The sequence below is a fragment of the Pterocles gutturalis genome, unplaced genomic scaffold (assembly GCF_000699245.1).
Source record: "Pterocles gutturalis isolate BGI_N339 unplaced genomic scaffold, ASM69924v1 scaffold19895, whole genome shotgun sequence".
Taxonomy (NCBI): Eukaryota; Metazoa; Chordata; class Aves; order Pterocliformes; family Pteroclidae; genus Pterocles; species Pterocles gutturalis.
Genome location: NW_010146298.1, coordinates 7,905 through 20,273, shown reverse-complemented (window position 1 = coordinate 20,273; position 12,369 = coordinate 7,905). Strand labels below are relative to the sequence as shown.

The window sequence follows — 12,369 nt, the reverse complement described above, 5'->3', positions numbered from 1 at the left end:
TCCCGCAGCAGGTAACCGGGGCGGGGGCTGGGGAGGGAGGGAGCCTGCGGCGCCCGAGTGGTGAGGAAATCCACCGCCCAGGGCTGGTCTTGGGGTTTTGATTTTTTTTTTTTTTTTTCCTTCCTCCTCGGTCACAGCTGCCCTTGGGTGTAGACCCGAGGAGCCTTGCACCTGAAAGAACTTTCAAGGTTGTTTAGAAAAATCTGCGTTGGAAGGTAGATACTAGCTGCTGTGGTCAGTATTTCGGTCTTGACTACACGTGCAGCTAAAAGAGCTCAGAAGAGCCGTTTCATAGTGGTTAAGTGTTGATGCACAAATAGATAACACGTGCCCCTCTTACAGAAGGGGATAGTACCTGGACTTCCAGCCTGCATTTTGGGGTGCAAGGGCTGTCAAATGATTGGTTTGAGCTGAGGCAGAAATTTGGATGAGGAGGAGAGACTACTGGGGAGACGAACATTTACGCATACCTCTTAATCATTATCACAAAGTTTTTTTGAACTGGTCACTTATTACAGTATGTCCTGCATCTGGTATTTGGCCTGTGTCATTTCGCAGACTGTGGTTCTGCATTGAGTTTGCTGAAGGTTATATGAGTCTGCCTAGGTGCTGGCATTGACTCTGCTATTCCAGAACAGGCCTGCTAGGCCATGTCACAGCTCTGTTTCCTGCTAAGAGCAAACCTGACATGCTTTAGTTGCTGTGTAGGAATGCTCATAGCTTGAAGGAAGGGAATCTGTGCTTTGATGTTAAAACTGTGCTTTGATGCATTAACATGGAAAACTAATGACATGTATTGGTTTCTTCATGCTGTGCTTTAAGGGCATGTGTGTATCATCTTGATAAGTACTGTCTTTATTTATAAATACTGTATTTGTGTAATCTCAACTCTTCCTTTTTTTCACAAAAGCAGCTGGAAGCCATTTGTGTCCAAGTTCAGCCAGGACAGATGAAGGAAACTGAAAGGCCAGTGCCATCATTGGCACCAGTGCAGCCCAAAACTATAACGCTGAGTCAGTCGGTTGGTAGAAATTCTAGCATACCAGGACTTGGTATTATTAATCCCCAGGTAATTAGGATACAGCCTGTTACAGGAACGGAGCAGCAGCAGCACCAGCTATTCCTGCATAGCTCTTCTGAGTCTCCAATTCAGTTGCTTGTGCAGAGACCTTTACCATCTCATGGATCGGTGTCTGTGAACAAGATTGCCACATCTAAGATGCTAAATGGACAGAAAGCTGTATGTGCCGCAGTATCGGCTACAAGGTCTCCAAATATTACCATGGTTGCAGCCAGTTCAGCAAATACTCTGATACCATGCCTTGAAAAAAACCAAAAAGATGACAAGTTAAAAAAATCCTTGAAAGTGAAAACTCGTTCTGGACGGATTTCACGCCCCCCAAAATACAAAGCTAAAGATTATAAATTCATTAAAATGGAGGATTTGGCTGATGGTCATCAGTCCGATTCTGATGACTACTCCGAGCTGAGTATAGAAGATGATGAAGAAGGAAAGGTGAAGGGAAAGGATGCATTATTCAGTTCCTCAAATTACAATCTGAAACCCAAAATGTTTAAATGTCAGACTTGTGAAAAATCCTATATAGGAAAAGGAGGATTAGCAAGACATTATAAACTTAACCCAGGCCATGGACAGCTGGAGTCTTCACCTCAAAAAATACCTTTAAATAAGCCTAATGGAAGTATATTTGTGGACCATGCCTGTGGAATAACAGAGGAAATTATGAGTCCAGCACATTTGGATTCAATCGCTGTCACTTTAAATAATCAAAATGCACTAGCTACCAATCTGGAAGAAACTGTTGATTCCAAGGCTGGAGAACAGGTAAAGTGTGTTCCTTAGAAAAGCTGTCAGTTCTGGGGAAAGTAGAATGGCAGGTTTGTAGTCGCGTTGTCTTGTACTGCTCAGAAATATGCACCGCTATACTAAACAAATTTCCCATTGAAGTGCTTTAAAAATAAAATTACTGTCTCTTGCAGTGTTGCAGGAATAGTATTCTTGCACAGGCACATAAAAGGTTCACTGAGTGTTCATTTGTTACTGGTTTTCTGACACACAGTTTTCAGCTTGAAAAAACCTTGTCCATGTAAGTAGCATTCTTCTCTGCGTTGGGGTAAGAATACTGTGTTGTTCAGTTACAGCCTTCAGCATGACAGACAGCAAAACATCATCTACGGTATCAATTTCTGTTACTGAAACAGTGTCATCACAGAAAAATCTTTTACTTTGAATCCAATGGTGGACCGCAGCTTTTCCTAGAGCAGGTTTTGAAGGTGTGGCTTAGCTACCCCTGCAAACCAAACGGTTTGGTGAAACTGGAGTCTCTGGCTTGGAAGCTACTTTAGCTGCAAATTTTTTTTCTGTAATGTCTTAAACTGGTCACTTCAAAGTAAAGTTTCTCTTTTAATATTAAGATGACTCTAACATCTTGCAGCAAAAGCTGATACAGCTCGTTTAGATGTAGCAATGTCACGTTTATTACTTCTATTTGTAAATGTGAAGTTGTTCTCGGAAATGTGAACATTTACAGTTTAAGATGCCAATGCAGCAAACAAACCTCTCCTGTCTCCAGCATTGTTGTTACTTCCCTGTGCAGAACTTACTTTAACCAGGATGATGGGAATTTAGAAAAACTTCACTCAGTCTCATAATCTTACTACTGACTGCTAGGTTGCTATTGTACCTGCTACTTTTAACTAGCAAATATGGATTCTACAAATTTGCACTTTAACTCCTTGATTTGTTATAATTTTTGTCCAGGTAAATACTTTCTAGGAAGAATAGCAGGATTATTAAAGCTAGTACATCGGTACAGGCAGGAAAGCAGTCAAGATCCCCACACTCAACCTAGTCTTATGTCATGTTTAGAACTAATTTAGTAATTTAATCCCTGGGTAGAGATGACATAAATTTGCCTTTTTTAGAGCTTCCCTAATCACTAGAATAGTAGGGAGCTACTGAACATTGGGATGAAAATGTACTGATTATTAAAAGAAGCCTGATGTATCTCAGTACTATTGTAAACTCTTCTCTTAAAAAATACTAGGACATTCTTAGAAATTCTAGCTTGGAAGGGAAGACAAGATGTGTTCATCAAGAAATCACTGCTTTGATCAGTAAAAAACCTTTGCACTGAAATCACAATGATAACTTAAAAATAGAAAATGTACTTTGAGTTTGCCGTGTGGTCTTATAACAGAAGCTGCTTCTTAGCTGTGTTCTTAGGGAAGACTGAGGATTTTGAAATGTAGAAAATGCGCAATATATCTTGATTTTTAGTTACCAGGCTCATCACTGTTCATGGCTGTTCAGTGTTTTTGTCTTTCATATAAAGTCTTCATGCTTTGACACAGTTACAATGAAACCCAAATTGTTCTTTGGGTATGTTTTACTGCTAATTAAGATTTATTTCTACAGCCTCTTTATTTGAAGAGGACATATTTTACTTCAAAAATATTACACATACTTAACCAACATAAAACAGCTCTTCAATTTTATTCCCTTAATCTCTGTAGTTTATATGACATTTTGTGGATCAAAATTGCTACTTTGCAAATAATGGCATATACGTGTTGCAGAAGTAGCAGTGTTACTAATGTGCTGGATTTATTCCACAGCTTTCTTTGCAGTCACACTTATATCCAGCTTTGCTTTTTTATATTATGCTATTTATTGTTTGCATAGATGAAGAACTTAATTATAAAATTGTCTTCCTCAAAACACTGTTTAAAATGGTGAATGCTTTTCTCTTTCTTTTTATTAAGACTTGTAAGTCTGCAGAAAGCAGACACTTATTGGCAGAACCACAAAATGAAACCAATTCAGGACACCGGGGACCCATAACACCAAAAGGACCTGGAAGACCCAGACGACCAAAGAGACGCGGTCGACCAAGGATGGGTGGAAGATCTAGGTGTTCTGGAAGGCTTAGCAGACCTGGTCAGTCCCCTTCAAAGTCAGTTAGTAGTGTGTCAGCACAGCACAATGTATTCAGAAGAAAAGCTAGGTTAAAAGAGGTATGGTTCTCTTCTGCAATTACTTCACAAGTATCTTCCCCACCCTCTTTTTTCCTTTTTTCTTTATTTTTGGATCACTTATTTTCGAGGAATCATTTTTTAAAAGATTATTTTTTTTTTTAATCTTTGTGTATTGACGAAAGGCCTAAGACATCTTCTAAGGAGAAAACATTACGCTGTCTTTTAAGGAAAAAATACTTCTAGCAGAACACTGGACAAAGGGAAGATGGGAACTCAGTCTGGATAGGGACTTTTGAACGTAGATACACTCTCGCTATCGTATTTCTGGAGAAGGAAAGTTACTAGCTATTACTATGTGTCTCCTCCAACACAGTAAAAAGAAATAAACCCAAATGAAATTGGGCAACACTGAAAAAAGAAAAACACAAAGAAGCTCCTGGGGGGTGATAGAATGGAGATTAAAATCAGTGCAACTAACACAATTCTTTGTTTCCTGTGTGTTGTGGAAGATCCATTATGGCTTTATGGCTACTAAATGTACTGATGTTGCTCTTCTTTCCATGAATTGGCAACACTGATGGCACTGAGTTTTGTCTGTATACGGGCAGTAACTGTTTTGAGGTTTTCTAATTTATCTTCTTTTTTTTGGTGTTACATTTGCATCTATTCTCAAAGCTGCTTAAATGTATAGTGTATCTTTCAAAAAAAGGAGTGATATTTTATGTTCTGAATGTGGGATGCATAACCTCTGTAGGCTGCTTTGCTCTAATAAACTCATTCTGGGTTTTGACAGCTAATACAACAATGTGATAATGAAGACTTAATGGAGCTGGCTCTCCCACGTCTTACAAAGCTTGTTACAGTATATGAATTTCTGTTGATGAAGGTGAGTTTTTTTTTATGTAAAAATGCTAAATTATTTTAGGGAGACCTCCTTTAGTCTACATAAAAAGTTTCCTTTAGAGATGTATCTGGATTTCTTAAGTTAGAATTGTGCAGAATGTAGATGTCCTCCACATCACTTCGGCCTTACACAGGCAAAACTCTGGTAGGTCTCTTGATTGAAAGTCTTGCTTTTTGCTGCCTGCTTCAGTGGCATTTTTGAATATTCTGTAGTCTTTTGACTTGAATGTTTCTGTTTTAAAATGTTGAACAAAACAAACTGTCAGATTTTAATTTTGTCTTTTTTAAAATATAGGGAGGGGGAAACAAACCCTTTTTTCCCCTCTTATTTCTAGGTTGAAAAAGGGTATCCAGCCAAAGCTTGCTTCCCAGATGTGTATAGGGAATTTGAAGACTTGCATAATATGGTAAAGAAAATGGCTTATGATCACCTCAGTAATTCTGATTTGCTGAGTTGCCAGCAGCCTGTTGAAATAAAAGATGCTAAGGTAATAAAAGTGCTTTTTGGAACTATGAATTTTTTGTTTTGTTTATTTTAGATGTTTTGTGTTTTTATCTTTCCCTGATAAGTTTTATCATCCTGGTAAAATTATTTGAAGAAAACATGTTTTTTGATGAGCAAAAATAGTTGTTGGACTTCTTACAATAATGTCTAACCAAAGAAATCCACAATAAAACTACAATTCTCGTTTATGACAGTCAATACAAGTAGAAATATATAAAAAAAATCTAGCAGCGCTGATATCTGTCTTGCATATCTGGGTAGTATGAAGCCGCGTGTTACTGCAAGGTGTATTTAGCATTAATTCCTAATAATAGTACATCTTGATGTTTGATAGGAAGGAGGGTGCTGTATTTAAAATGAGTTGCCTTGATTTAAAGGCATACGTGGTTTCATTGCAAAATGAGGACAAACTGAATGCATATATGCAGTTCACAGTCATACTAACAAATATGAAAGGTAGTGAGTGCATTAATAAAACCGCAAACCAGTATTTTAGTGTCTCTTCAGATGCGGCGTTTGTGCAGCTCTATCTAGAAAGACAATGTAGGTTTGGTTTTCTGGTGTTGTTTTCTGTAGTTGGCTTTTTTTAATGTGGATCTGTTTATCATTATGGATCCCTATAGATCTATGTTCTGCTTGCTTAGAATAAAACAGCTCTTTGTAGATATTTTTGTTTTTCCCTTCTCTGTTTCCAGTAGCAAAACCACTATTTTATATACTTCCGCCACCAAAGTTTCTAAATGATGTGCTCATTAAAGTACATCAGCACTGAATTTGCAACTACTGTGAGAGGGGAGCATACTGGAAAACTCAGAGTAGGGATGCTGGAGATAAGATTTTGGTTCTTATAATAATCCTGGTTTAAAAAGTGAAGTCCTGTATCGACTGTTAGCAGTGGTTAATATTTATTTTTCAGAATAAATTGTGACCTTCACTGTATGTACTAAAAAACTTCCTATAATTACTGCGTTCTTGTCTATTTTGCAATTAACACTGATGTTTCCCTTTGGAGAAATTAAGTTGGACCAAATAAAGGGGATGCTGTTGATACTGGCAATCCCAAAAAGGAACCTCTTTCTTGATTCTATTCAGTGTTAATCTGCCTTCTTAGTACAGAGTTATGCTCCTTAAAAAAAACCCCACAACACTATAAAAAACCAAACTAGAACCCAAAACAAACAAACACACCAAAAACCAACCCATCCTGGAGAAGCTGTATAGTAGCACACCTACCTGAGGATGAAGCACAGGAATGGAATGGGGGGTGGGGGAAATCTGTAACCACTAAGAGATACTCTTAAACAGGAAGACTTCAATTTTTTTTTTTTTTTTTTTTTTTAAATACTGGAGAGCCTCGACAGTGTTCTTTATTAAACTCTGCTCTTAGTAACTGACTCTGGATTCTATATATAACCATTGTACTCCTAATTCTTTTGAGCTTACCTGTTAACAGTCACCTTCAAATTAAGGTCATGTTCTGTTAATATGGAGGCTAGTAGAAAGCATGGGAGTCTGAATGCTTCATTGAGCTGTGATGGTTGAGTTTTAAGAAAACGAATCAGTATTTCAGCATTTCTGTATTCAGACTGGAGAGGCCAACTTTTACTTTTTTTTTCCTATAACTGTTTTTAAAGGTTGCTGAATCACTAGGAATTACAGAAATACTCACTGGAGAACAAAAGACACAAGGTGGAGACTCGTGTTCACAATATATAATTAAACTGGTTACTGAACAAGCGCCTGTGGAGATACTGGGACAAAAACGGTTAGCTGAGGTATGGAATACCTTTGAGGAAATTAAAAAGTAAACTAAGACAAATTAAAACTTGTTAAAACAGGAGTATTACTTTCAGAATTGTATTAGTATTATCTGCCTTGTGTTAAAGTAAGCCTTTCATGTTTGGAGTTTGGAAATATTTAAAGTACTCTACTGTGGTATCATGGCAGAGCATACGAACTAGCACGCTAAAGATCTACTTTGGGAAGATACTTGGTAGCATCCAAGACAGAATCTCAAAGGCTTACAGGTAATCTCATGATATAGGGAAGAAATAATTTTGTTGAGGCACTAGTAAATGGAGACCCCACAGTGATAAGGATCCCCAGATTCCAATAACTTGTTTTGGAGTAAATAGGCTAACCTACAGCAGGCTCAGACGTTGGAGCAGTGGTTACTCTGCTAATTGGCGGTTGGTAGAGGTGCATGAAAACAGTTCCTTTCTTTCTGACAAGTCAGTTGACCAGATTTAGTCTGTTTACAGCTGTAGAAAGGAGTCCTGTTTCCTCTTCTTGAAAGTCCCATCTCTATGGTCTGTCCTCTTAACTGTTCTACTTTTTGTTTAAACCAGAGCTGTGGATAAATAAGACTAGTGCTTTTCAGTTTTCTGCCTGTGGTTAAATTTAAAGAGCTGATCAGTCTTTCTTCATTAACCATACAATGCTGGGCAGGCTGTTCACAGCCCTTTACTGAAGTTGGAGAGAGAGCTTATAGCAAGTTTCATGCCATACAGCTAATCACGATGGCTCGAAGGGGAGCTTTGATGTTGAAGCGAAGGCAGATTGTTTCAACCAAATATCGAAAGTAATCAGTGACATTTTGGTGAAGTGTGAGGGCTGTGTTTAAATCCTTACCTTTAAGGAAGATCTTCAGTGTAAAATCCTGCTCTCAAGGGGAGTATCAGTTTCCTGCCATGAAGTCCCCACAGTTAGGTTGTGATCTTTTCCAATGTTGTCAGCTGTTATGGTGGCAAACAGCTAATTGTCTCTTGTATTGACAGAGCTCAGGGGAGGAACTCTTGCCATCAGCCAAAAGGACCAAGTTAGAAGACATAATGGAGAATGTAAATAATGGTTATGCCAGCCAAGATGAAGTGAAAGAAAAGACTGGGAATTTGTGTACGCTGTTTGAAAAAGATGGTAACCTCTTCAGATTTTCCAGTTCTGTTCTACTTATGGAGGAGCTGAACAAATCTTTGTTCTTCAAGCTACTGGGGTTTTTGTCTTAAGGTTTAAATTCTTAACTTGCTCCCTAGGTCCTTCAAAAGCAGCTGTTTAACTGGAAAGGCCTCATGGGGTTGAAAAAAGTTAGGGATGATGCAGACGACAGCAGTAGCTCAATTCTGAATGCATGATAATCCAGTTATTGCTGCTACTGCAGTACTGTGAGCATAGTACTGTGCTCTGCTGTGTGCTTCCTGAATGCTTCCTGTCCGCCCTATCCCTTATAGTGGAGAAGGTGCACGACCTTTGTGTCAGCAGTGGGAGAGCAGAGGAAGAGGAACTCGTGTGCGTGTGTCCTTCCTCTTTGCCCCAGCAGGCTGCAGTAGCAGAATCATCAGGGCTTTGTGGATCCTGGGGGAGGCCGAGAGCCGGTGCGGGCTGTCGTCTATTGCAGGGGAGATGGGGGCTTGAAGATTAGAATTGAGGCACCATTTTGCACCAGTCTCTGGGTGGTTGCCTTTCTTTTTATCCCTTCTTTGTCTTTATCCCCCCTGCCCCTCAGACTGGCAGGGTAACCGCAGTTTACAAAGGAAAGTGAGATGCGTCCCCACCTGTAATCTCCCAAAACTCCACTGGTCTTTTATGTAGAAGTGTTGCAGTAATTCAGAGGCATTATGATCACCACAGTGAAAGATTCCAGCTCTTACCCATCTCTAATAAGATGTGTATATCCGTACAGTCCTCTTGCTTTGTACGTGTCTTTTTCTGGGGTTGCTGTAAGCTGCTTTGCTTTTGCACTTTGCACCTCTTTCTGTCAATGGTTCTTTTGTTTTCCCCCTTAGTTTATTTTTCTTTCTCTGAAAGGCTCTCTGCTTGACCATGCTTATTTCTTGTTGTATTATGATTTTATTCTGGGCTATGAGGTTTTTAATTTTTTTTTCATTTGTACCTGCTAGTATGGCTTGTGCTAGTCTACAGTACAGAAAGTTTAAAATGGTCCCTTCTGCAGTGTTAGGCCTCCTTTGTTGTGCAGTGATATCTTTCATAACAACAACAAAAAAACCCCCTACTTGTTCCTTTTGATCTTCAATAATAAAAACTGACAGCTCAGGCTACTGAAGCTTAGTAGTTATTGTTCAACTACCTCCTGGGTTTGTGACCTGGCTCTTAGTCAAGGTCAAATAACTGGTAAAACACAGTAAATTTCTAGTGTTTTTTACCTTTTCTGTCACAGGATGAAAGTGCTCCTGGGGCTGGTAGCACAACTAATTACATATGTAGTAACTTGGTGACATGTCTGAGTCCAGGATGAGCTTGATTATCAACATAACTTTCATTAAGTTTAAACGCTTCTGTGAATTTACTAATGGTAGTGGGGATGAGCAGCTGACTACTTTGCGCCTGGTATATTCTTTTTCTTCTAATGTTACTGGCTCTATGCCAGATGGAAAAAATTAAGTTTGAATTTCAGCCCAGGTTGTTTTCAGGATGAACAGAAAAAAATGCTGCTTCTAATGTAAAGTCCCTTGGTATGGAAATATTCAATAATACCTCACCATCAAAAAATTCCTTAAGTATTTTTATGCTGGCTTTCTCATTGGGCAGAGCTGTGAAACTTTTGTAAGGTGCTTCAGGTTTGCTAAGTTGAGGGGGAAAGCAGGGAAGTAGTCTAGCTTTTCCTTCAGAATTACTGCTGAAAAATAATTTCTTGGACATCAGATATTGTAAATATTAGATTGCCCAACCAAATGATACTTCTTTCACCTTTTCAGGTTTTAATCCATTAAATGGAGAAATTTTGCTTTCAGAAGATGGCCGTATTGCTTGCTGCACAACTGGAAGTACGTTACTGACACTAGAGGAACATAATTCTCTTGTCGATTCAGGAGTTAGAATTGATGCTGAAAATTCAGGTACCTTCTCCCAGACTGTGAAAATGAGGATAGAGTATTCCCAACCTGTAAACATACAGGGACCAAATACGGCAGGTGATGCATCTCTGCTACACACTGAAGTTGTGTTGCCTGGTGAAGCAGATGGCTCACCTGAATTAGTTCAAGCACACTTTTTGAGTGAAAATACAGCATGTGGACTGTCAGCTCCCGAACTTTGTAACTCTGTGTCAGAGAACGCAGTGGGCAGTCAGAGCACTGACTTACCAACAAATGAAGAAAATGGTCACAATCAAAAATATCAGAAACTGCAGGAAGAAGACCATAATTCTGCAATTAAAGAACATTCTGAACAACTTCATAATGCTGATATGACTGATGCAATGCAGGAACTTGAAAAAGTTTTTTCAGCAAACATTGTGCCAATAAACTACCCACACAGTGCTCAGACTGAGTCGCACCAGAACCCTGTCCAGGAAGCCTCCCTGTCTGCTCATGTGAACCATGAAAACTCTTTTAAAAACATGAATGAATTTCCTTGTGGGACAGAGGAACAACATGAGCTGGAGAATACAGTTACTGTTAATGAAACTGTAGCCTTTGAGATTACCGATGAGAGCCATGATTTTTTGTCTCAGGGACATGAACAGATTTTTATTCAGACTTCAGATGGGCTTATCCTGTCTCATCCAGATACTGCTGTTTTGTCTCAGGCAGAAGGCATCGTTATTGTCACCGATTCCAATGGTACCACAATGCACATTCGCACACCTGAGGGGATACCTTTGGAAACCGTGGAAGCACTACTGGCAATGGAAGCAGATGGCCAAAGTGAAGATATTTTGCTCTCGCAAAGTGAATTGGAGCCATAAATTAGAAAACTGTATATGCTTTCTTCTGGAAAAGACTGACTCTATAAAATGTATATTTTTCTAATGTGAATACTGAAATAATTGAATTTAACTTATTTGTAAACTGTTTCTATGCCCTGTACTTTTTATAACTTATGTTTATATGAATCTAGCAGCATTGCAACCAAAAATTCTAGAATTAACATCGTTCTATTTGCTTTATATGTTGGGGGTGGGTGGAAAGCAGAAATCTGTCAACCCTAAAACTGTTGCACTATTCCCTTTTGTTACATAATTCTTTTTCTCTCTAGCCATCTAAAAATGCAGTAAGTTGTACTGCTGGTCAGCAGTGATGTGCTGTGTACTGGCAAGTTGTATATGGGTAAAATAAAAACTATATTAAAAATGTGCATTTTCTGTGCCATTGAGATTACAAATCACTTTGGGTTTGTACTTTCTTAAAGCTAGCTTGAATATTCATTAGCATCTAGACTTGATGCACATAAATCTGCCTGGAAAAATGGGCAGTTTTAAATATAATCCACACTTGTGCATTCCGGGAACAATGTGACAGCCTAGCTGATCGGTACTTAAATAAGCATCCACTGAGTTAGAGACAAAAATAGCCTCAAACAAGATCTGATTTGTATAGAACTGTCGGAAGTGTATTTAAGTATGCTCGTCTGGTGTTCAGCCACACATTTAAAAATTGCTGTTACTTAGACAGAAAGGGTGCATAAGTAGCAATCTGATGTTCCTTAATGAGAGACCAAACTATTTTCTCACTTTAGTCTGTGATGGTCTATTTTTGTTAGACTTGTATTGTCCTTTTTTTCTTTCAGATGATGCATCCTTTATCAGTTCTAAGCTTTGACCTTCCTAGTAACTTCACACTGCCCTAGTTAGTCATAATAAAAAGGTATCCTTGACTATAATCCCTGTTTCTCTTAGCAGATAGAAAACAAATTACTTATCTACTGCTATATTGTATTTTTGTCATACTTTCCATATGTTGCTTGGATGATAATATTTTTGCGAAGACCTCCTAGCAGCTTCTTGTCCAAGCCACTGTTTGTTCTTTCAAGAAGCTTAGCAGGTGAAAAAGCAGTCTTAAATTACAAGTATCTTTATTTTGTTCATGAGCTATTGTAGGCATTACTGAACACTGGTGACATACCTTTCAACTGTGTGCGTCACCTCATTGCTAACTACACGAGACTACTGAGATAACTGCACAAAGGGGCTATAAGGACCTGTAATATGCAGGAGAACTGTTCTT

The 12,369-nt window shown here is 38.7% G+C and overlaps 1 protein-coding gene across 1 annotated transcript; it reads left to right on the top strand.

The window, feature by feature from the left end:
- The first annotated feature begins 949 nt into the window (after nucleotides 1-949).
- On the top strand, nucleotides 950-11,490 carry ZNF839 (zinc finger protein 839). The gene is made up of 7 exons (XM_010085694.1): nucleotides 950-1,846; nucleotides 3,787-4,038; nucleotides 4,793-4,885; nucleotides 5,238-5,390; nucleotides 7,042-7,182; nucleotides 8,185-8,323; nucleotides 10,120-11,490. Exons 1-7 carry the CDS (start codon nucleotides 950-952, stop codon nucleotides 11,109-11,111), a joined length of 2,667 nt encoding a protein of 888 aa, XP_010083996.1. The 3' UTR covers nucleotides 11,112-11,490.
- Nucleotides 11,491-12,369: the final 879 nt, after the last annotated feature.

Excerpts from the sequence above, each read along its gene's own strand:
- ZNF839 (XM_010085694.1), top strand. The coding sequence starts at position 950 with ATGAAGGAAACTGAAAGGCCAGTGCCATCATTGGCACCAGTGCAGCCC. Across the intron at positions 5,391-7,041 it reads TTGAAATAAAAGATGCTAAG|GTTGCTGAATCACTAGGAAT; the intron begins GTAATAAAAGTG and ends CTGTTTTTAAAG. Across the intron at positions 8,324-10,119 it reads TACGCTGTTTGAAAAAGATG|GTTTTAATCCATTAAATGGA; the intron begins GTAACCTCTTCA and ends TCACCTTTTCAG.